A 21,989-nucleotide genomic window follows, 5' to 3' on the forward strand; every position below is an offset into this window, starting at 1 on the left:
GTGATATCACTGGCTCATTTTCCAAAAGCTCTCGAGGTTGTGAGTATGTCCTAGTCTTTGTAGACCTTTTTACTCGCTGGATTGAGTGCTTGGCGATACGCAAAGCCAATGAGAAGATGATCGCAAGGGAATTATACGAGCGGATTGTCACTAGGTTTGGCGTGCCAGAGGTATTCTTTTCGGATAACGGAACCGAATTTAAGAATCAGGAAATAGATTCATACCTTCAGATGAACGGCATCCAGCGCGCCTCGACTCCCGTGTACCATCACCAAGCTAATCTCATAGAGCGAGTAAACAGGACGCTCAAAACCATGATCACGTCGTATGTGAGCCGTGATCATAAGAGTTCGGACGAGCACCTGTCAGAGTTCAACTTTGCGTTGAACTCGGCAACTCATAGCGCCACCGGTTATAGTCTTGCGATGCTCATCTTTGGACGTCAACCGGTACCTCCTTTGACGTTCAGAAGATCCCAAGATCAGCAGGCCCTTGAATGTTTGGATGGTCAAGCTGTAGTGGATTGTGTTGAACATATGGAGAAGCTCCGTAATCTATGGGAGTGAGCCAACTCCACGTCAAAGGAGGAAGCGGCGCGTCAGACGGGTTACTACGACCGAAAGAGACGGCAACCCCACATTAAGGTCGGAGATTGAGTATGGAAGAGAAACAGGATTCTTTCTTCGGCTGCCCAAGGCATACCAGTCAAATTGGCGCCGAATAAGCCGGTCCGTACGTGATTGAAGAGGTTTGCGGTCCCAACACGTGCAGACTGCGTAATCAGCTAGAGATCCTGCCTGAACTCTTCCAAACCAAAGACTTTAAACCGTATAATGGTCCGGGCGAAGAGGAAAATGAGGAGGCGACCGACAACGAACCTATCGAGCTACGTGAAGAAGAACCGTTGGAGGCGAGCTATTCTGCGAAAGCGTGTGAAAACTCGGGCGGGGATTTATCGAGCGAGGGAATCGAATTAGCAGCCCGCACGGGCGTAGGTAACACTCGCACGAAGCGTCGGATTTACCAGTATCCGCCCCAACCAAGAGAGGTCGAGGTCGACCTCGCAAGGTCCCAGAGACGGTCACCGATTAGGCAAGAGGCGAGGTAGGCCTCGAAAGACCATGCCCGTCGTACAAAGGACGGTTGGGCCGATAATCCCGAACAAGAGACGAGAAGGGATCGGTAACCGACGAGGGCCAGAGCGTTCACTCAAGGTAAAGCGGGGAACCGTGTAACCCGGTGGAATGCGGCATAACAGGATTTTCTTTAGCGCAGGGAGTTTCATCCAAAAATTTTTTGTTTTGGATTTTACAGATGAATCGGAGAATTATCGTGGTGGAATAAACCTTCGAGCTGGTCACCCAGATGCTGTTAGATCTGCATCTGGGCCCTGATGCAAGGCAACTTATTGGAGATCTGCGTAGTTTCGCCAGGGTCCAGTTGGAGGGGACCACCCGAAGGGAGCCTCACCATGGATCGGAACAGACGTTCTCCGGGATGACACGTGGGTCACCCCGAAGAAAGCTTCCCGGGACGCTTCGACTCAGACAGAAGATCAGGATAAAGTCGAGTGTCCCAAGTTCACCGTGTACCAGGTGGTGCAGACCCTCAAGTCCGGCGTACCTCAGACGTCGGACAGTGCAAGCCAGTACCTTGGACCCATGGAAACCTGTGTGGCTTCGCTCTAGGTCAGCAACCACCCTCATATCCCGGAGCAGCCGACTCTCCTCCTCGACTTCAGACATGTATGTCTGGGGCTCAACGAGGTGAAGAGTAGCTGGCGGTTCGCATCAGATCTCCAGTCTCAGGTGCAGGAGCACCTGAGTCACTTTCTGAATCGCCAGGGTGCAGAAGAGCTGCTCGGGACGTGGGCAGATGTGGCTCAATGCCAGAGGGCCTATGGAGAGGCCCTGCTGCGGGTGGAACAAGGACAGGATCCCCGCAGCGCTTCCTGCGACGGCTCAGGAGAAGAGAGCCTCGAAAGCTACTGGTGCTGGGTCGATGCTCACGATCCACGTGGACGAGTGTGTGGCTCCCGACACCACATTCGTAGTCAGGTCGCAGTATGGATGTGCGACTGCCACGGTGGGAGGCGTGACGATCATCGCCTCCCAGGGATTCAGCGCCCAGCAGTCCCCTCGGTCTGCCGAGCATACCCAATACGATCGGGAGGCTGCCCAATCCCGATCGCAGCTGTGGTGCTGCTATATTTGTGGGGAGCCTGGGGTGACCCACTCCTAGCGATGCCCGAAGAAGGCTACACACTGGCGCTACCCGAAACACTGAGCACCAGTTATAGACAAGAAATGATGTAGGCCCTGGGGGGCAAGAGGAGGACCAACATTTGATTTGCTACAACAATTATGGCTGATCACCGTAATTGCACCGTAGGGTAGGTACACCTCCCTTTTTTTATGCGCGACAAAATACTAGCGAGAGTATTTTGTCTATCGCTACTGTTATTTTTGTATTCGCGTCGAGCATTAGTGTTCACGGTCAAATTTTGAATTCTCTCTCTCTCTCTCTCTCTCTCTCTCTCTCTCTCTCTCTCTCTCTCTCTCTCGGTATTATTGTAACAATTTGTTAATCATATTCACGTACATAATTCTTTCGGCTCAACGAAGACTGTAGTTTTTTTGTGTGATTAAAGATTTTAATTTTATTCGCAGAATTACGTTATTTCGTTCCTTTTTAGTTTAACGGATCTGTCACCGGCTAATTTTTAAACCGATTTCTTCTAGGGATAGTTGGAGTAAACATTAGGTCACTCACACCTAAGATAGATTGAGTGTCACAAGTCAGGTAACTTAAGTGAGTTCGACTCTATTGGAAAGATTACACTGAATAGAAAGTATCAAACATATAGGCGAATACACGTATAATCATACGTGTTTAACGGAGCGGCGGTTAGCTCTGCATCGTGGGAGTTTGTGCTTTAATAAATTTCATTTCTACTAGCTAATCCACCCTGTTACATGTTATAATTTTGTTACGTAATGTATATAAATTTTCTTTTCCTTTTTTTGGGGGTGGGGGGGGGGAATCGATTTCTAACCTATTAAAGCCACTAAAATTGGAATCGAAAAAGCTGCCGTCGCGTACTGAATGGGTTATCGTAATTTTTCTAGCCAAAAGAATAGTCCGAATAAAATAACTCAAACTATATTTCATTATCGCATTAACGTATATTATTAATCTATATTAGGACATGATTATTTTGAAGATGATTATTTCTGTGAATGCGAACCCAACCCAACCCAACTCAACCTGAACTCTTAATTTCATATTTTCAATGTATATTGTAGTAAATAAATATTTAATTTTACATTTTCAATCTACCAATTTACTTATTCACTATATTAATTCGAATATAAATAAAATTATTAAGTTATTTGTATTCACCAAATACAAAGTTTTCTAAAGCTTATATGTACCATAAAAGATTATAATAACTCCATGTGGTAATATCAAAACTATCATTTACTTTGTATCATATACAGTTCCATTTCATAGTTATTGATTATATATAAAAAAATTCTGATTACAGACTACAATTTCTTCAAACTATGATGGAAATTCAATCAATTCACTGCAACGATCAGCATTACTGAATGCTCATGCGTCTTCGACGGGTTTCTTCGTGACACAAGATTCATCATTTGGAAATCTTATATTACCGGTTCTACCTCGTTTTGAAGATACTAATTAATGTATGGAAAGTGAATTTTAACAAAACAAAAAAAAATGATTAAAATACGTGAATTAGAAGAAAAATTGCAATATTTATTATCATTTGAGGTTCCTAATATATCATTAGAACAATATTCGACTAGTTCACACATCGCCTCGCGGATATTATATGTTGCACAAACACAGTACGCAGATATCACTAATCAGTACGTGGCGGATTTAGGTACAGGATGTGGAATTTTATCCGTAGGTTCTTCCATTTTAGGAGCCGCAAGCGTTATTGGTTTTGATATAGATATGCACGCATTACAAATTCGAGCAGATAATTATGCAAGTTTGGGCTTATTTTCTGAAGCTGTTTGTTGCGATGTTCTTCGATTATCACCAGGTTAGATAAAATGCAAGAATCTTATATTGTAAAATAATAGTGTACAGAACACTTTGCCAATAATATTCATGTTCGATCGTTAATGTAGGTATAGCAAAATATGTAATTGAATTTTTATATGAATCATTATCACCAATATATAAATCCATCCTTTAATATGGAGGTTGTTTTTGTCAAATTAATAATTTGATTTATAAATATTTTTTATCGCACATGCCAGATATAGAATATTTTTATGATGCAATGTATATGGAGTTTCAATATTCAAATGATTTAAAAAAATTATGAATCTCGTATCAGATTCCAGGTTTATAATTTTCTTGTTAGGAAGTTTTTCCCATAGTCCATAGTTTTTTATAATCTTTTATTATATCTTTAATTTTATAAAAATATTGCAAAGTATCTATTACTTTATTGAACATTATAGTAACGTAGCTTCAAAATAAATCTGTGTTGTAATTGCTATTGTGTATAATTATTTCAACTTTTATTAAGAATACCAACCTATGAATTTATGAAATTGGTAATTTTCGATGTTGGCTTCTAAAAATTGTTCTCACAAAGATATCAAACAGTTTTTATCTTGATGTACTTGAATTAAGTTCGAATTTTCTGAGTTGCAAATATAAATTCACTATTTAAATAATATAAGTATACGTTAAATAGTGTACGATCCTCAACGTTAGAGTGAAATAAAACTATTTCTTAAGAACTAGTTTTATTCATTAGGATTTGTTCTTGATATAAGACTTTTTCGATAAAATTATTAACAACTTGCGATATTGGAGTAAAATATTTGAACGACAGCATGAGAAAGATGCGCGCTATAAATTTCCTCCGCTAATAAAGTAGTTCTCATTTCCGATGCGGCGTATGAAGGAAAGGCATGTAAAAAAATCTAATGGCAAGCCGTACTCATCATCATCTAACATAAAAATAAATTAGGTAAGGGCATCTGCACAAAGCCTGAATGAAAGCAAAGAAGATAGGAAAATCTACAATAAATCTAAGGCGAGTAATAAGAGCAAAGGTAACCGAGTCAAAGCTAATGGCCTTAACTAAACGAGTTCACTTAAACTGAATGTCGCACCAGTATCACGAATATGCGATTTGATAATCAAGAATTCCAATACTAAGACACAGCTTTGTAAAAATTATTTTTTTTTCAATTTATCTGAAACTAACTAAGAAAATATGGATATTGGTTTCTTATGTTGTTGAATATTTAGAAATCACAATATTTGTGCCTTTTAAAGGTGTTATTTTCATTTTTCATGGCATTATCTATATCTTGAATTTGTAATGGAGAAATTGTAACCGTTCCCGTTTTGGGTATCTTGCGGCCATCCGTACGATTTATTTAAAGGGAGGTATTCGGGAAATGTTTTCACGACTGAATGATCTGCCGAGTAAAACAGTTCAAAACACGCGTTACAATATTCAAGATAAGGAGTGATTAGGCAAAACAACGATAACTAGTTAATAACAAAAAATTTAATTAACAAAACAAAATATCACTCGAAATAAGACAACAAACAAAAGTTCAACTATAATTAATCAAACGTAACACCAGTTCATCTACGTTCGACAAAATTTTCCGCGCTCACGAAGAACGAATCAGTGATTAGGCTGCCATCGAATCTGCCTTTCCGACTTCTCCTACAGTCAGCAATAGGATTTAAACGCGCTTGTACAATTCAACAACGGCCACAGTCGATAAGGTTGCTAGCAGATCTGCCATTCGTCCCGCGTAGTAACTGCGTCTGAAGCATGAGTGACAGAGAGAGAGAGAAAAAGGCAGCAGCGACCTCGGTGTCGCTGTAGTTGTTTACGTTGTTGTCGTCGGTGTTGTTGATGTCGTTGTCGCTAATGTTGTTGTCTCCGTTACTTGTTTTTTTCGTTGTTACTCTCCTCGTCACCCTGGTTGTTTGTGGCAACAAAGTGGCTTCTCGCAGCAACTTTCTGCTCACAGTAAAAACACTGTTCGTAGCAACGGCCGCTCAAGAGCCGACCCGCATCACTAGGCATGACTCAGACAATATCATAAAACTTCCGCACACCGCGCGCGTCTCCGAAAAAACCAAAAATCTTTCGGCGAGAGCGCGGGAAAACTGATCGACGGAAAATGGCGCGCGTAACGGCTTATGCTGAAGCTCAGCATGTACTGGCTGGTAAAATCAGCACGACGATGCACGTGCAACTTCTTCATTTTTCTCTCTCTGTCTCTTTCTTTTCGCTTCTCTCTCTCTTTCTCTCTCTCTCTCTCTTGCTTTTCTTCCACTGCCGCCTGCGCCCTTCTTCGCCGCTCGTCCTAGAATCGCACCTCAACGAATAAAAGGCAAGCATGAGTTTGTGATTTCAACGCACATATTCACAGCTTAGCATGGCGCGCGGACCTCGGCGAGAACCCGATAAGAACCACGGTCATGCCGTGATCACCACGTTACAAGTTTTAAGTCATATATTACAGATTAGTTATCATTAACTACTTCTTTCAAATCCTAAATTTGTTGTTTTTCTTATATACAGGGATCTTTTAAATATTGATTATGACTGAAGAATGGTAGACGGTGAAATCTAGATATGATTTGATTGTTAAAAATTTACGATATAACAATTAAATCTGATTTATAGTTTGCTAGTATCTGAGATTCAATAGTTGGATTCGTAAGTTAATAATGGTACAGTCGAACCCGCGGCACTTCTCGCTCTCGGGAGTAGCTCGCCCCGGCACTTCTCGGTGAGCGGCAGCCAATCAGAGCGTACGGCCAGGTATGGGCATACTGTAGCTTGCCGCGCGGGCCCTTTGGGGCCCTCAAAAATAGTTCAAAATAAGCAGCTGCGCCTTATATTAAACAAAATTCATACGTTAACAACAAAGTATAATTAATATGATAGTCAACTTTTTTTTGATAATTTAAAAAATTGAACGCAAATAAATTTTATTTATGATTTCTACATATGTATAGGCAATAATTAGTTATTTAATTTCTTTGTAAAACATGAACGAACGAAATACTTCTTTTTTTTAATACCATATTTTTTTATATTTTTGTTATTTTTTTATTATAAAAATAAATCGCTAAAAATTTTGTTTATTATTAAAATAAATCGGAAAATTTTTTTTTCTTTAAAAAAATTAAAAGCATCAATTGGTTTGACGAGAAAATCTAAGACATTCTCTATCGCGTTTTTTTTTGTCAGATTCTAATTTGTTAGTGTAAAATCATTATAAACGATTCAAAATTTTTAAAAACTACCGATTTTGAAAAACTAATAACACCAATGGTTTTTTTAGTTTTTATAAATAAAAGATCTATTAATTCGTTTAAATAATTTTTATAAGCAATTGCAAATTACATACTGGTATTTTTTTTCATCATGTCTCGTTTTCAATAAAAATCACAATACACAACGCGTTTGGTAAAAAATCAATAAAAATCTATTTTATTTTCATTGTACAAACTAGATATTTTTTTATTACATATAGGAACTCAGAAATCACATAAATATCAAAATTAAATTATGAAAAACTCAAATTGGCTTATAGTTAGTAATAACATGATCTGCAAGATTTTGGATATTTTTGATTTGGCCTGGCGTAGAATCTCAATCATTCTCAAGAAACTTCAAGAGTGTCAGTGCAGCCTTATACGCATCTTCGCGTGAAACCTCTTCTTCTGGTTGGCATACACGATCGCTTTCTTCAATTTCACCTTCTTCCGAGCCATTACTAGATGCTGTCATCCTAAAAAAAAATTATAGCATGCTTTAATACAACGTATCATGAAATTATATATATATATATATATAAATTTATTTATTGAAAACATCTTTACATACCTCTCATAAATTTCAACAACATTTGAACGCTCCAGGCGTTTTCTTGAAAATCAGCTGCAATCCAAGCTGCTGCCATGTCAAAAGTACAATCAGCGTACTCTGGAGCATCTCTGAGAAGGGCAAGTAACTGATTGACTTCTTCTGCAGAAACTCGTTGCTCTCGTGGAAAATCAGCGACATCAAAAAGCCGATTCCAGGCATGGGAAATATCTCGGTCGTTGATGTCATTCCAAGAGTTCCAAACTCTATAGCAGTAATCTTTCATATCTTGTTTTTGCGCTAATTTGTGAATGCTGCCTTTCGTACTGCCTCCACGTTGCTGTAGGAAAAGCTCTTTCAACAGCTTTTTTCAGTACATCTTTTTCATTTTTTCTATCACTCCTTGATCCATAGGTTGAACCAAAGCCGTCACATTCGGCGGTAAAAACTTCACTTGGATCGTCTCATCGATTTGGTTCAGCTCATCAGCAGAAGGGTGAGATGGCGCATTGTCGAGTAAAAGAAGCACTTTCCTATGCACTGGATGTTTTTCTTTTACTTCTTGAATAAAGACGTTTTCGAACCAGTCCAAAAACAATTTTTTGTTCATCCAGGCTGATTTGCTGCTAGTATACTTCACTGGTAACAAAATATTTTCTCCTTTACACTTAGCGAAACATCTTGGTTTTGCAAATTTTCCGACGACTAAAGGCGTAATTTTATGCGATCCCGTCGCATTGGCGCAGCACATGACCGTGACTCGTTCCTTTGGCTCTTTAAATCCCGCTGCTTGTCTTTCGTGGCCTGCAGCTAAAGTTTTCCGTGGCAGCGATCTGAAGTATAAGGCCGTTTCATCTGCGTTGTACATTTGGTCCAAAGAGTAGCCTCCTTCTACGATGCAATTCTTCATTTCACTTTTGAAGTCTTCTGCTCCAATACTATCAACAGACAATTTTTCTCCTTGCATAGATAATTCTCTGATACCATAGCGCTTCTTGAAATTGTTGAGCCAACCGCTGCTCGCCTTGAAATCGCCTTCGAGTCCTTTCGCTTTGTGGAGCTCCAAAGCCTTTTCTTGGAGGTAACTACCCGAGATTGGTGTTCCAGCAGCACGTTCGTCCTCGAACCAAGAATATAGCGCTGTGTCACGGATGTTTTCTTCTGTACGAATTCTTTTACTATCTAATGGTTGCTTTGACTGCTCCAGCGCCAAGCTACGCTTCAATATATCTGATTTTGAAGATCTGGTATTTCTGATAGTTGAAGAATCGACGTTATAGAACTTTGCCAAATCATCCGTCGATTGTCCTTTCTCAAGCTTGGCGATGATGTCCAGTTTGTCTTTAATCGACAAGTTCACCTGGTGCTTCCTGATGATTGGAGATTCTAGGCCTGTCTGCTGCTGGCCGTCCATGTCCCTCACTCTCCCGATTGTCCTTGATGATACATTATATTCCTTAGCAAGACTGGCCATCGACTGCTTTTCAAACAGTTTCTGTTTGATATCGGAGATTTGCGCTGCTGTTAAAGACTTAGACATGGCAATCTGAAAAAGAAATTTTTGTAAATAAATAATACAGTAAACAATAGTATATATAAATGAAACATAATTCGTCATTTATTGTACATATAATAAAAAAATAAAATATACGTATTTTTTCTTTTGTAGTTTTCAATGGTTTATAAAAAAATTATTTAAAGAATTTAGTGGAAAATTTTTGGTTTTCAAAAAATAAAAGCATCAATCGAAGCTACGAAAAAAATCAAGGCGAAAATATCTATGATGTTTTTACGTCAGATTTTGATTTATTGTCATAATTTTTTTCCATAGAATCGATTGGCATAATTAATTGTCGAAAATCATAATAATTTTAATAAATTTCAATTGCTTATAAATATTGTACACTGACAAAAAAACGTCATAGTGATTTTCGTCTTGGATTTTGAATAGAATCGATTGGTGGTTTCAATTTTTCACGAATGAAAATTTTCATTTTAAATAATTTTTTTCAAACAATTGAAAGTTCCAAAGTAGAAAAAATACATATAATTTATTTTTAATTATACGATGAAAATCGTAATTAATTTGTCGCTACATCATCCATTTTCTGCATGGGCCTTAAAGGATATATACATATGTATAAACAATTTATAATTGAATTTTTCTACTGCAAATAAACTGGATAAAAATTATAAAACTATCAAATACTTGTTTTTACAAGTTTTTTAATAAGTGTAGAAAGATTCTTAAATTTTAATTTATTTTAAATTGTTAATTAAAATTTACTTATAACTTTGTTTTGATAAACAAATTAATTAGCAGATATATAAAATATGTACTTTACGGGTTAAAACAATATAAATATCAAATTAAAAATACATTCTTGCGTTATTTTGTGGAGGAAAATTATAAAATTATTAAAACGTAATACACTTACCGTTTAAATATTCACTGCAAAAAAGTCACTTCAAAAACGTCAATCAACGTGTACAAATCTATAAATATATACGTATATATGTATATATATAGTGTATACAACTGTATACAACAAACTGACTGACTATGTAAATATAATCAACAGGAAACTAAGCAATGCTTCGAGACAAAATTTTCTATGACACAAACAAACCTACGACTGGATAGATTCGAAAGTCAAAATAGACTGATGTAGCAGACGGTTAGGTAGAGCTAAGCGCGAATAATTAAAATACATCGGACCGATAGATGTCGGACGCGCCGGGAAAACTTCTGGGCAATCCCAATGTTTTCCACAGCAGGTACCGACAGGTCTCGGGGTAATTATTAAGTAATTATATTAATATCTCGGAAAACATTAAGTGTAATCTGGTTGATTCGACGTGGCAAGCGTCTGCCTGTTGTTTTATGACAACATATGAGATGCGGCATGCTTCCTCAATGTTTCGCTCGTCTGGCGGTGTGGCGATTAGCCAGGGCTGCACGCAACAGCTTGGGTGAAATGAGTGCCGCGTTTTACGCAAGGCTGTCTCAGCCTCTACCAGTTTCGGCTGCGATTCGGGGATAGCCGAGGGTTATCTCGAGATCATTATCACATCTTAGTTCTAGAAGTAAGAGAGGGCAGGTGAGGCCTGCCGGTGAGGCCGTAAGAGAAAGAGATGGGTTCATAAGTTTAAAATCGGATTATCTGCATCCATAAAACTAAAAGTTTAAAGTCGGATTATGTATGTGTATCCATAAAACTAAAAGTTTGAAGTCGGATTATCCATACATATTCGGAAATCTATTAAAATTATAAAGAGGGAAGAATAAGCCTTCCAATAAGACCGTAAGAGAAAGAGAGACCCTCTGGTACGCAAGGGGCAGTGTACGGCCCTGCCCCTTGAGAAGTGCTGCGGCGCAGCCAGCGAGAAGTGCGGGGGCGCAAGAAGTGCCGCAACGAGAAGTGCCGCGGGTTCGACTGTATCAGAGTTTTTGCTGGCTTACTGTATACCATAGATATTTGCCTATTTTAGATTTTGAATTATTGATCTTTATTCTTTTCATAGATATTTTGGTGTTTCAGATATTACTGTTAATAATTGCTAATGTTAATAAATGCTACTGTTAATAATGCTAGCAATGCTATTTTTTTATAAAAAATGGTTTTAGTATAAGCTTTTGGACTAAATCTTTAGCGCTTGGAATTGTTATTTTTATTTCAATATGTAAGCAATAAATATTCGTTAAAGCGTGAATGTAACATAAGGAGCGACTGCAAAGGAAAATCACAAGAGCGAACATGAGAGACAGGTCGTATAAGTTTGCGGGAGTGCACGAAGAAGCACGTGGGCACGTTGTCACGGAAAGAACGACACCTGAATAGAAAAAATAAGTTAACATCGCTTGAACAGTCTAGTCGTGAGACGAAATAAAAGAAAATTCTTTACTCGTGAACCTGTTTTCTGCCGCTCGTTTCTTTCATCTTGGTACTGATTTCTCCCAAACGTGCTGGTAAGTGTACTGATACCATGTGAAGCAGTCCAGTAGATTTATCCAACCAGTCGTGCGTTCATCCAGAGCATGACACTCAGCATAGGAAGTCTCAAAAAAAAACCATCGTCTAGATCATCGTTCTCTAGATGTCACGTTGACTGAGGGTAATCATCAGAATATCCGCCGTCGCTAACCGCTCACCCACGTCTGCAAGCTTGCGCATGTATCATTGGTAGGCTGAAGTTAAATATTTATGAAAGTGATCGTTTTGTTTTGCATACATCGCGTCTTGCGCTAACTCGCGTTTTTCTTCCTTTCTCTCACTAGTCGTAGACAACAAGTGCGCTAGCTTATTGATATTTTTGTTTGTAGTTGCATGCCCCCAAATCTTATGGCCGGGAAATATGACACGTAATTGTCACCGAAAAGCATAATAAAATCCACCTTTTTATTTATTTAAATCGCCTTACATTCATCTAGTTGTCTGCCTTCTAATCTCCGCTTGTAGTATGGAACCTAATTGAATATTGGTTCGTCTCTTCACTCTGTTTCACGCTTTCGCGTCCGTTTTCAAGTGCACGGAAAGTAACCGGTGTAGTAGAAGTAAATAAGCAAATCGTGGCGGCAGTTAACTTCGCACCAACGGATGAGCAAGCTTTAACAATAATAAATTATTCATTTAACCTATACTTACTATTTATTTAATGTTACTTTTAAGCGTGGTGAGGAGATGGAGCCTCATATTCATTCTTTTCATCAGCTGAGTTAACATATTTTCTAAATGACTGTTATTTTTATAGTCCACTATTATCGGTTGAGTCTCTATATAAACTCTTGTACTGTTTTGTAAACTATACATTTTTGCCGTTGCTACCTGTATATTTGCTATTTGATGTAATCTTTCTGCTAGCAATAATTTTTCTTGGAGACATTTTCTAGCATTCCTTCATAACTAGCTACATGATTTTCATCACAATTTGTAAATTTGAATTTTATTTTTTGTTGTTTGAATTTGACAGTTTGATGTCAAATAATTTTGTGCGTATTTTACTGCTTTTATTAGGTGTTGTTTTGATATTTTTTTATTTATTTTGTCTTGAAAAACTTTATTTTATATTGTAGGTATGATCGAATAATTCATAATTTCTTATTGGTAAATATCTTTTTAGTTTATACAGAAGTCCTTTATGTCATACTTTATCAAATTTCTGTGTGATATTAAGTAATATAACGCTATAATATTGCTTTTTCTCATTCTATATTTCCTTGAAACAGAGCTACTAATTTGTGTACTTGTTCTATTTTGGAGTGCTTGTACCTAAAACCAAATTGATGATCTAGGATAAATTTTCTGTTTATTATTGGATGGATAGTAAGGTTCACCTCTAAAGTACTAGAAACTAAATACTAAATTTGACAATGGTTTTTTTATTTCTAGTATTTTTGAAGATAATTCTACAAGGATAACAATAATATCTTTGGATTTTACGCAAAAAAATACTATGGTACCATTGGTTCCATTATCTGATGAATTGGAATAGCTCTACACGCAAGAAACTGCTATAAAATCTAGTTTCTCGCTCAAGTTAATTTTAAAATAAAGCCACAACATGTATCATTTTTTCTATTGTTGGCAGGAATAACATTACTCGCCTATAACGCCCTTCGACGCTATATACGAGCACATCATGTTGTCACTTATATTATGTAAATTATTTTATTGAAGTCGAAAGGCATATTTCCCAATCAAAGCTCTTGCGTTTAAGAATTTCTATCAGTTTTTCTACAAAAATTAACGCTTATTTCCAGAAAGAATTATATTGGTTTCATCTTGAACAGGCCAACTCACTTCATTCTCCACATATTCTAAATTAAGAGGGAGGATATATCTTTAACCCAGATCCTTACTTGGCCAATTAGATATGGCCACGTGAAGAGACAATCGTACCTAGTTCTAGCCACAATAACTAGAAAAATATAAATCTACAACAAGTCATTAAAATAAGATTATTGTCGTCTGATGAAAGATTGGCAGATATCACCATGTGAACACACTGATCTTCCGATTTACCCAAAGTGCAAGATGCTACTCTACTCATAAGTAATCCTACCTAGAAGTCCCTCACCAAATCGCACTAAACTTTGTAGTATAATGAAACATTGACAAATATTCGACACGTGTTGTTTATTTTTCGTAGTACTGAGATACCAGGCATCTAATCGCTACACGCAAAACGCTCTACCGCTCAACGAGAACGGTGAGCCAGTATTTTAGTATTTTTGACAAATAACAAGGTAACTCCCCCACCTCACCCAACCTCATCTATTTTAATTATTTTTTTATATGTTGTAATATAGAGACACCTATTTTTCTTTTTCTGCCAACATCTACTTTGAAGAGTAGAAAGCCATCCCTATATCTTACCTTTAAAATCGTTTTCTTATTATATCTTAGTATCTAATGAGTATATTTTAAGAAACCCAAGTAAAGAATATATGCTGTAAGGAACAGAATATAATTTATACAAAAATGAAACATATTATATATTTTTCGCAATAGTAGTATTACACCGTAACCCCTAAAAGTGAATTATTATTCGATATTTCATGACTATTTTTCAATCAAACTCATTCACAAAATTTAAATGATTTTTTAAATAAAATGATGTAAAATAAATACAAATAATAAAATACTTACGTAAATATCCGAAAATTAGATGATTATTTATAAAGAAATCTATACCAATGATCTTATATATTTATGTGCTTAATAATCATACGTATAATGATTTGTTCTTTCATAGTTGGAGAGAAATTGCTTTTTCAAAACATAGCTTTTATATAGAATTATAATAATTATCCTGCGTGCTGGAGAAATTTTGAAAAAGTGTCCGCATTCAGTGACTCGAAAAACGCAGTACACTCACGGAAGCCCGAGTAAACCCCACAAAAGTTTTTGCAATCCTGTGATAATTAGAAATAATAATAATTATTATTATACAAATGATTGTAATAGAGATGATAATGATTATAAGTTTCTAATATAGCCTTAAAAACATTATAATTCATTAATTCATTATGTATAAGTATTTCAAAGAAAAAATTAATTTTTCTATACCGTCTGTAAGGGTGTATCATGTATCATTACATGTAATGAATTCAAATTATTTTCTGCAAATTTCGATAAATATTTAAATATTCCGACTTCAGAGTTGTAATCAGCGACCCTCAAAATCCGCGAGTGGTAATTTTCAAGTTAATTTATCGAACAGAAAATTGTATACATCAAAGAAGTAGTAAAATACATAATAGAGATAGTTTGAACCCTAAACTATGAAATTTCAGTGACATAGAAAAATATATGTCGATATTTTTAGGTTTCTTACCATCTTACAAATTTTGGTGCACTTTGGCGAGCATCTACACTTAGGTAGGTTTCATTGACAGAAATAACCTTGATAAGACCATCGATACAAAAATAACACCAGGAAGATAATATAAGTGATCCATTTTGTGCAGTGGAAGATGATGCGTAGTAGTCAATCACAATCACTTAGATTTTCGTCGATCATTTCATTTGCTACATTTGAGTACGCGGAATCTGAAGATTGGCTTTGATACCAACCTAATACAAAATTTGCTAAGCGGAAACTACCTGCTTTGATCTTTCATCCAACTAATCGATCTTAATTGTGATCCAATATGGCTATATCTTCAGTTGCTAAAACACTCAGTCATAAATACATATATATCCGCAAATATGGCAACTAGAATACTTATGCCTGCAAATTAATGCCGTGATGTCGACTGCTTATTTACATCACAGGGAAGTATAACATCAATGTTCGCATACATCCTTTTACTATAGAGGAACTGAATTTTATCATATAAGTAATCCGGATAACTTAATCTATACGAGGTCTGTCCAGAAAGTATCGGGCCTACGATTATATCTTCGCGCCATAGTGTTCGAGCGACCTCTACCGGACAGAAACGTCAACAGTAAAGCCTCACGAATCTATTGGTTACTTACTGACACCTGCCGGACGTATAGTTCATGCACAGCGTGTCTTTGTTTACAGTGCCTTTTTCGCGTTCGTCGGATTTTGATATTGTCAAAAATGACTGAAAAACAAGATCAACGAATTTGCATCAAATTTTGCTTTCAACTCGGAAAAACCAGTTCAGAAACTATTGAAATGATGCAAAAGGCCTTTGGAAGCGAGTGTATGAACAAAACACGAATAAAAGAGTGGTATAAACGGTTCAAGGATGGTCGCACTTCTGTCGATAGTGATTCTCGTTCCGCAGATAATATTGAGCGGGTGCGACTTGCAATCGAACAAGATCGTCGTATGACTATGCGAGAACTAGAAGAAGACCTTGGGATACCAAAAACTCATTTCAGAAATTTCAACCGAAAATTTAGGAATGAAACGCGTGTGTGCGAAATTCATCCCAAAATTTCTCACAGCAGAGCAGAAGAACATTCACTTAGAAATCGCTCTGGACAATCTGGAAATGGTCAATAATGATAATAATGTGCTTAGAAAAGTTATTACAGGTGATAAATTATGGGTTTATGGTTATGATCCTGGAACAAAACAACAATCTTCACAGTGGAAGCATTCTGAATCGCCAAGACCAAAAAAACCACGTTAAAGTCGGAGCAATGTTAAGTCAATGTTGATTGTTTTTTTCGATTGTGAAGATGTTGTACATCAAGAATATGCACCAACAGGTCAGACAATTAATAAAGAATACTACGTTCAAATTTTAAAACGTTTGCGTGATGCAGTAAGAAGAAACCGGTCGCACTTTTGGAAAAGTGGTGACTGGCTTCTCCATCACGATAATGCGTCAGCGCATTCATCCAATCCTGTGCAGCAGTTTTTGAGCAAACACAATATCGCATTACTTCGACAACCTCTATACAGTCCCGACATAGCCCCTTGTGACTTTTGGCTGTTTCCAAAACTAAAAAAACCACTTAAAGGACACCGATTCGATGACAAAACAACGGTTGAAAACAATACGACGAGTGTACTTAAGGCTATCCCTAAAAGTGAGTTCCAGGACTGTTTTGAACAGTAGAAACAACGATGGAACCGTGTTATTCAATCAAGTGGGGATTACTTTGAAGGATGTAACCCACCAGATGATAAAGAATAAAGCTAGCACGAAAATATAAAGGTAGGCCCGATACTTTCCGGACAGACCTCGTATACACCAACATGTTTTGGGAATTCATTATATACTCAACTTATCAATTACTGATGAATACGGTTTTAGTATATGCGAGCTGCATTCCTGCTGGTACAGGCCGGCAGGATTGGATAGCAGAGCTTTTCCCTCCACTTTGAATATAAAAGAGCGTACATACATACATATATAGGCATACAATAAACGTAAAAGGATATTCAAAAGAGCAATTCGGATGAGTGCTGGGAAAAGTTTATCGAGTCAATGGATCGGGATCTTTGGGGATTACCGTACAAGATAACAATGGATAAGCTGTGAATGTCTCATGATATATCGGATGATTAGCTAAACATTCAAAGAATCGCAATAATATTATTTCCAGCGGGGGAACCACAATGAGTTTTCCAAACGAAGGAAGGACTTAAGCAAGAGAGCCTTTTACTATGGAAGAGGTTAAGGTAACAGCCTATAAAATTACCACTGGGAATAGTCTAGGACTGAAAGAAATCTTGAATGAAATTATAAGCTTACTGGTGCAGAAAAACTTACAGTCGAGGTTCTTCAAAAGCTGCAAAAGTTGGTCCCCAAGTTAGTCGAGGTGGTGAATGTATAGTAAGAGTAATTAGTAAGAGGAGCACAGCGACCACCCACTGAGACTCATCAATAGGGAGGGAATAATCTTAGAAAATTTGTCAAGTACATTCGCCTACCTGGATGAGGACTCTGAGGCTGAAGCCAGCCCCCAAGAAGAAGATAACGGCGATCAGATAATCCTGCAGGCCTAAGAGCAGGAGAAGGGGGAAAGGAGATGGAGCAACCCGGATCTGAGGTCGCAGGAATCCTGGACTCGGAAGGAGCCCCAAAGAGAACTATCCTTGGGGGACGCCTTCCGGGATATAGAGTACCTAAAGGAGGAAGTCGACCGCAACCGCAAGCTGATCGACTGTGTCTTGGAGACCTTTCAAACTCTCCATGGATACAGGTATGTGCGAAACGGGAGGCGCAAAACATGCGCCGAAGAATACGAGAGCTGGAGGACGGGATGTATGAAATGGCCGATGCAGTCCATACGTCCCAGCGTGACTCGATTCAACCGCGCTCCAGACGCAATGTGGACTTTCAGGACACGTACACCTGCCACTACAACTCAGAGATTCCGGGAAGCACACCGGCTCCACCGAGATCCATCCCTAAGAGAAGGAACGTGACCCCACCGGAAGAGAAGGTGAAGAGGATCAGGAGGATTACGGGAGATCCGTACCAGTACGACAAAGAAGTCGAAGCGGATCGTCTGGCACCGTTCCACACATATCCTCAGAGCTCTCCACAACGAGATGTAGGGAAAATTGTCCTTTGATGGAAATTGAGATTTGCGGGCAGTAGGGCACAGAGCGTGGATACGTTTCTGTCCCGGTTAGAAGACCTGCGCATGGGCGCAGGACTAACCGACAACGAGGTGCTTTTTTTCGTATCAGAGATCTTCGAAGGTAACACGAGGACCTGGTACGATAATAACAAGCACCAGTGGCTTAGTTACGCCGAATTCGTCGCTGACGCTTGAGAATGGTTACGCACAAGTACGCAACAGCAACAAAGGCTGTTGCAAGAAGCGCAGAACCGTTTCCAAGGCGAAGATGAGTTTGTGAGAGACTACGTGTCCAATCTAGTAGCTCTAGTTAATCGGCTGGAACCACCAGTATCCTTGGAAAGGATACTACATCTGCTGCATGCGAACCTCCTGCCAAACATCCAAATACAGCTTCGTCAAAGCGAGTTAACGTCAATACGCGGTTTAATAGGAGAGCGACCAAAGTACAGAACAATTTGTCCATGCATATTCACGGACTCAAACTGAATGATCTTCCCTCAACACGCATACCAGCCGAGCAAAAAAACGGCTAGTAATAAATCCCAAACCGCTGCAGTAGCGAACGATGGCAAGGGGCGTGTAAAGAAGGAGGGAGATCCGCAGCGCAGACAGGGAGTGGAGAACCCTGCCAGGAGGTCTACCGAACAAGTAACGGTATCGGCTGCGCAAACCTCCAATTCTGATAAGAAAATGGAGGAGCAACTGGAGGGCATAGAGAGACTCCTGCATAAAATAGCCACAAAAAGGCAGGACAGCTCTCCAGAGCAGCGCAAAAGCCGATGGCGTGGGAGAAGGAGGAATTCACCGTCTCCCAGGTCTCCTGGTGAGTGGCGAGAAGGACAAAGGTGTAAAATCGATTTCACGAAGCATTTTGAGTGTTCCGATTGTGGCAAGATGGGATTCAGCCGTAAGTTCTGCACAGATTGCAACAAGGGAAACAGCAATGGAGAGCGAATAAAAGTGATCATCTTCGCGCCTCCAGTAAATTCGACCTCTCACCGCGGGTCGTCGACGGGAAAGAGCAAGGTGTCGGCGACCCGGGGAACTAAACAGATTCCAAGAGGGCCCGGGACCTAGCAGTACAATAGAGCAGAAGGCGATCGAGTCCAATGCCAGCCCTTGGCAGAGCAGGGGGGCGGTTATCCTGGAAGGACCTGTTGGCCATATAAAAGTTGTGGAGGAGGGAGATGACTCGATAGTTAAGGGATCCGGCAATCCGAAGACCTGAAAAGTTCGGATCCCTTCACACAAAAATTTTCTCGGTCTAAGGAGTCCACAAGTAGGAGCAAGCCCATCATCATAGCAGCAGCTGAAGGGAAAAAGCCGCTGAGAAGCACGACAAATGAAGTATAAAACGCGACTCGTGGATACAACCAAGAAAATGAAACCAGATGGTGGTTACGGGTAGACATAGGTGACTAAAATTAGAGCACTCTATTATACCGGAGCCTCATCTACGGTAATGGGTCAGAGAGGGCTGAGATTGGCATCGGAAATAGGACTCGGACTGAATGTGACCAGGGTTGGCGATGCAAGGCTCGCTGACGGACGCCTATACCCCATCATTGGTCAAGTGACGTTCCCCTTTAAGGTAGGGGGAATCACCAGAAATATAAGTCACCATAACGCTAATACTCACGGATGACTGTTATGTAGGCGCGAACTTTATAAGAGAGTTCCGCGCAGTTTTGGATCCCGATGGAAGTAGCGGTAATTGATGGTACTGCATTTCTCACACCGGTAGGACTGTGGGAGACCACGGAAACTAAGCTTGGAGAGATTGAAGACTTCGACAGTAGATTGATTCCTGACGGAGAAGAGGTTTTAGGGTGTGCTGTGGCGGTTGAGCACGAAATAGATGTTGGAAGTCTCTACCCATCAAGCAAAACTACTACCCAGTGTCCGACAGGGTGCGAGCGGAAATGCATACACTGGTCAAGGATATGCAGGATAAAGATGTTATCGAACCAGTGACCAGAAGGTGGTCAAGTCCAGTTGTGATGGTAAAGAAGGCTGATGGAAAATATAGGTTCTGCGTAAATTACCAAAAGGTAAATGCAGTAACCAAACCAGATGCCTGTCCTTTGGCATATATGAGCGACATTCTAAGACGGATAAGGGACGCCAAGTTCATATCCACGCTGAACTTAACTAGTGCGTATCATCAAATTCCCCTAAAGGAAAAGTCGCACCCGATATCGGCGTTTACAGTACCAGGGTTGGGGCATTTTCAATTGAAGAGGATGCCCTTTGTACTGTCATACGCGGGAGCGACCTTCCAGAGATTGATGGATAAGGTGATAACCCCGGATATGGATCCATACGCTTTTGCCTACCTCGACAACGTAAATAAGTAAGCGTGGAATCTTGCGGTGCCTAGAGAGAAAAGGTTTCAAGTGCTCTAGGAGATCCATGATGCTCTGACGGTAAGGCATCAAGGACGAAAGCATCAATTCTCCAGGGCTAGGTGCTTATACTACTGGCCTATGATATATGATCAGGTCAAGGAGTACTTGAAAAGTTGCTCGGTATGTCCTGAAAATGCAAAGCAAAGGGAAAATTTAGATTCAGTATTTTTGAAATGTGTCACGTGTATTCAAAATAAAATGCATACTCTCCCATTTAAAAATAATAGAAGTTGAGCAAATGAAATTTTTAAATAGTACATACTGGTTTAAACGGGCCACATAAGACAGTAGGTTTTGATGATTCTCAATATTTTATAACTGATAAATTTTATACTTATAGAAAGAAGGCAAATAGTGAGAGATGGAGAGATTAACTTAATTTTAATTATAATCAGCAACGTTTCGTTAGCACATTTGCTGACCTCTTCAGGCTTTATTAACAGAAAAATAACAACAAATTATTAATAATAAAGTTGAAAATGTAATCTTAAAGGCGTATAATTATATGTATATGTGTGTACCTGATTTCTCTCGTAGTACAATTATTATAGGCTAAAACGAATAGCTCGTAGCGAGTCACGTTACAATACAGTAAGAAATCAAGTGTTTCAACACATATATATATTCTTCATCTGTCATCCCTTCCTCATCGATCTTAATAAAGCTTATAAGTATGACTAAGATATTGTATATCCTCTTTTCTATTTAAAGTGTTGTTATGTAAGCCGATGTGTGCAACATTTCGGATATTCTGCATTTCTTGTAATTCTTTTCATAATCCAATATTTTAGCTTTGTCCCAGTCAAATTTATCTGAGAGAGTTCTTCATATAATTTATGTAACTACTACTGTATCTGAGTCAATGTTTTTTTTTGTGTTCGTTTAATCTAATTTTTAAGAATCGCTTACTTTCACCTATGTAGACAGCTGAAACATTGTGTGACGGCCACCCGTAACTTAGTTTTTTTTTCTCTATTAATTTAATTATTAAATATGACGAACGAAGTGGGAACCTTCCTAATTTCCCACGATGAAAACGCATTCGAAATATAAACTTTGATAGTGGCCCGAGCCTGCGTACTCAGGCTTACAATCAACGCTCTATCCTGCTTTGTCCCACGCGCATGTGTTGACAGGGGCCTACGATCATCGCGTATA

At 38.8% G+C, this 21,989-nt stretch overlaps 1 protein-coding gene across 1 annotated transcript in view; it reads left to right on the forward strand.

Moving 5' to 3' along the window:
• Window positions 1-3,594: 3,594 nt before the first annotated feature.
• The window catches only part of LOC131668457 (rRNA N6-adenosine-methyltransferase METTL5), a 66,012-nt gene continuing 47,617 nt past the window's right edge, over window positions 3,595-21,989 (forward strand). Inside the window, exon 1 of the mRNA XM_058942647.1 lies at window positions 3,595-4,078. Within this exon, the coding sequence (XP_058798630.1) occupies window positions 3,745-4,078 (334 nt within the window). The 5' untranslated portion in view covers window positions 3,595-3,744. The remainder of the gene's footprint in view (window positions 4,079-21,989) is intronic.

This window comes from Phymastichus coffea, unplaced genomic scaffold, assembly GCF_024137745.1.
Source record: "Phymastichus coffea isolate CEN01 unplaced genomic scaffold, Cenicafe_Pcof_1.1 PCOF00006, whole genome shotgun sequence".
In the NCBI taxonomy this organism is placed as follows: Eukaryota; Metazoa; Arthropoda; class Insecta; order Hymenoptera; family Eulophidae; genus Phymastichus; species Phymastichus coffea.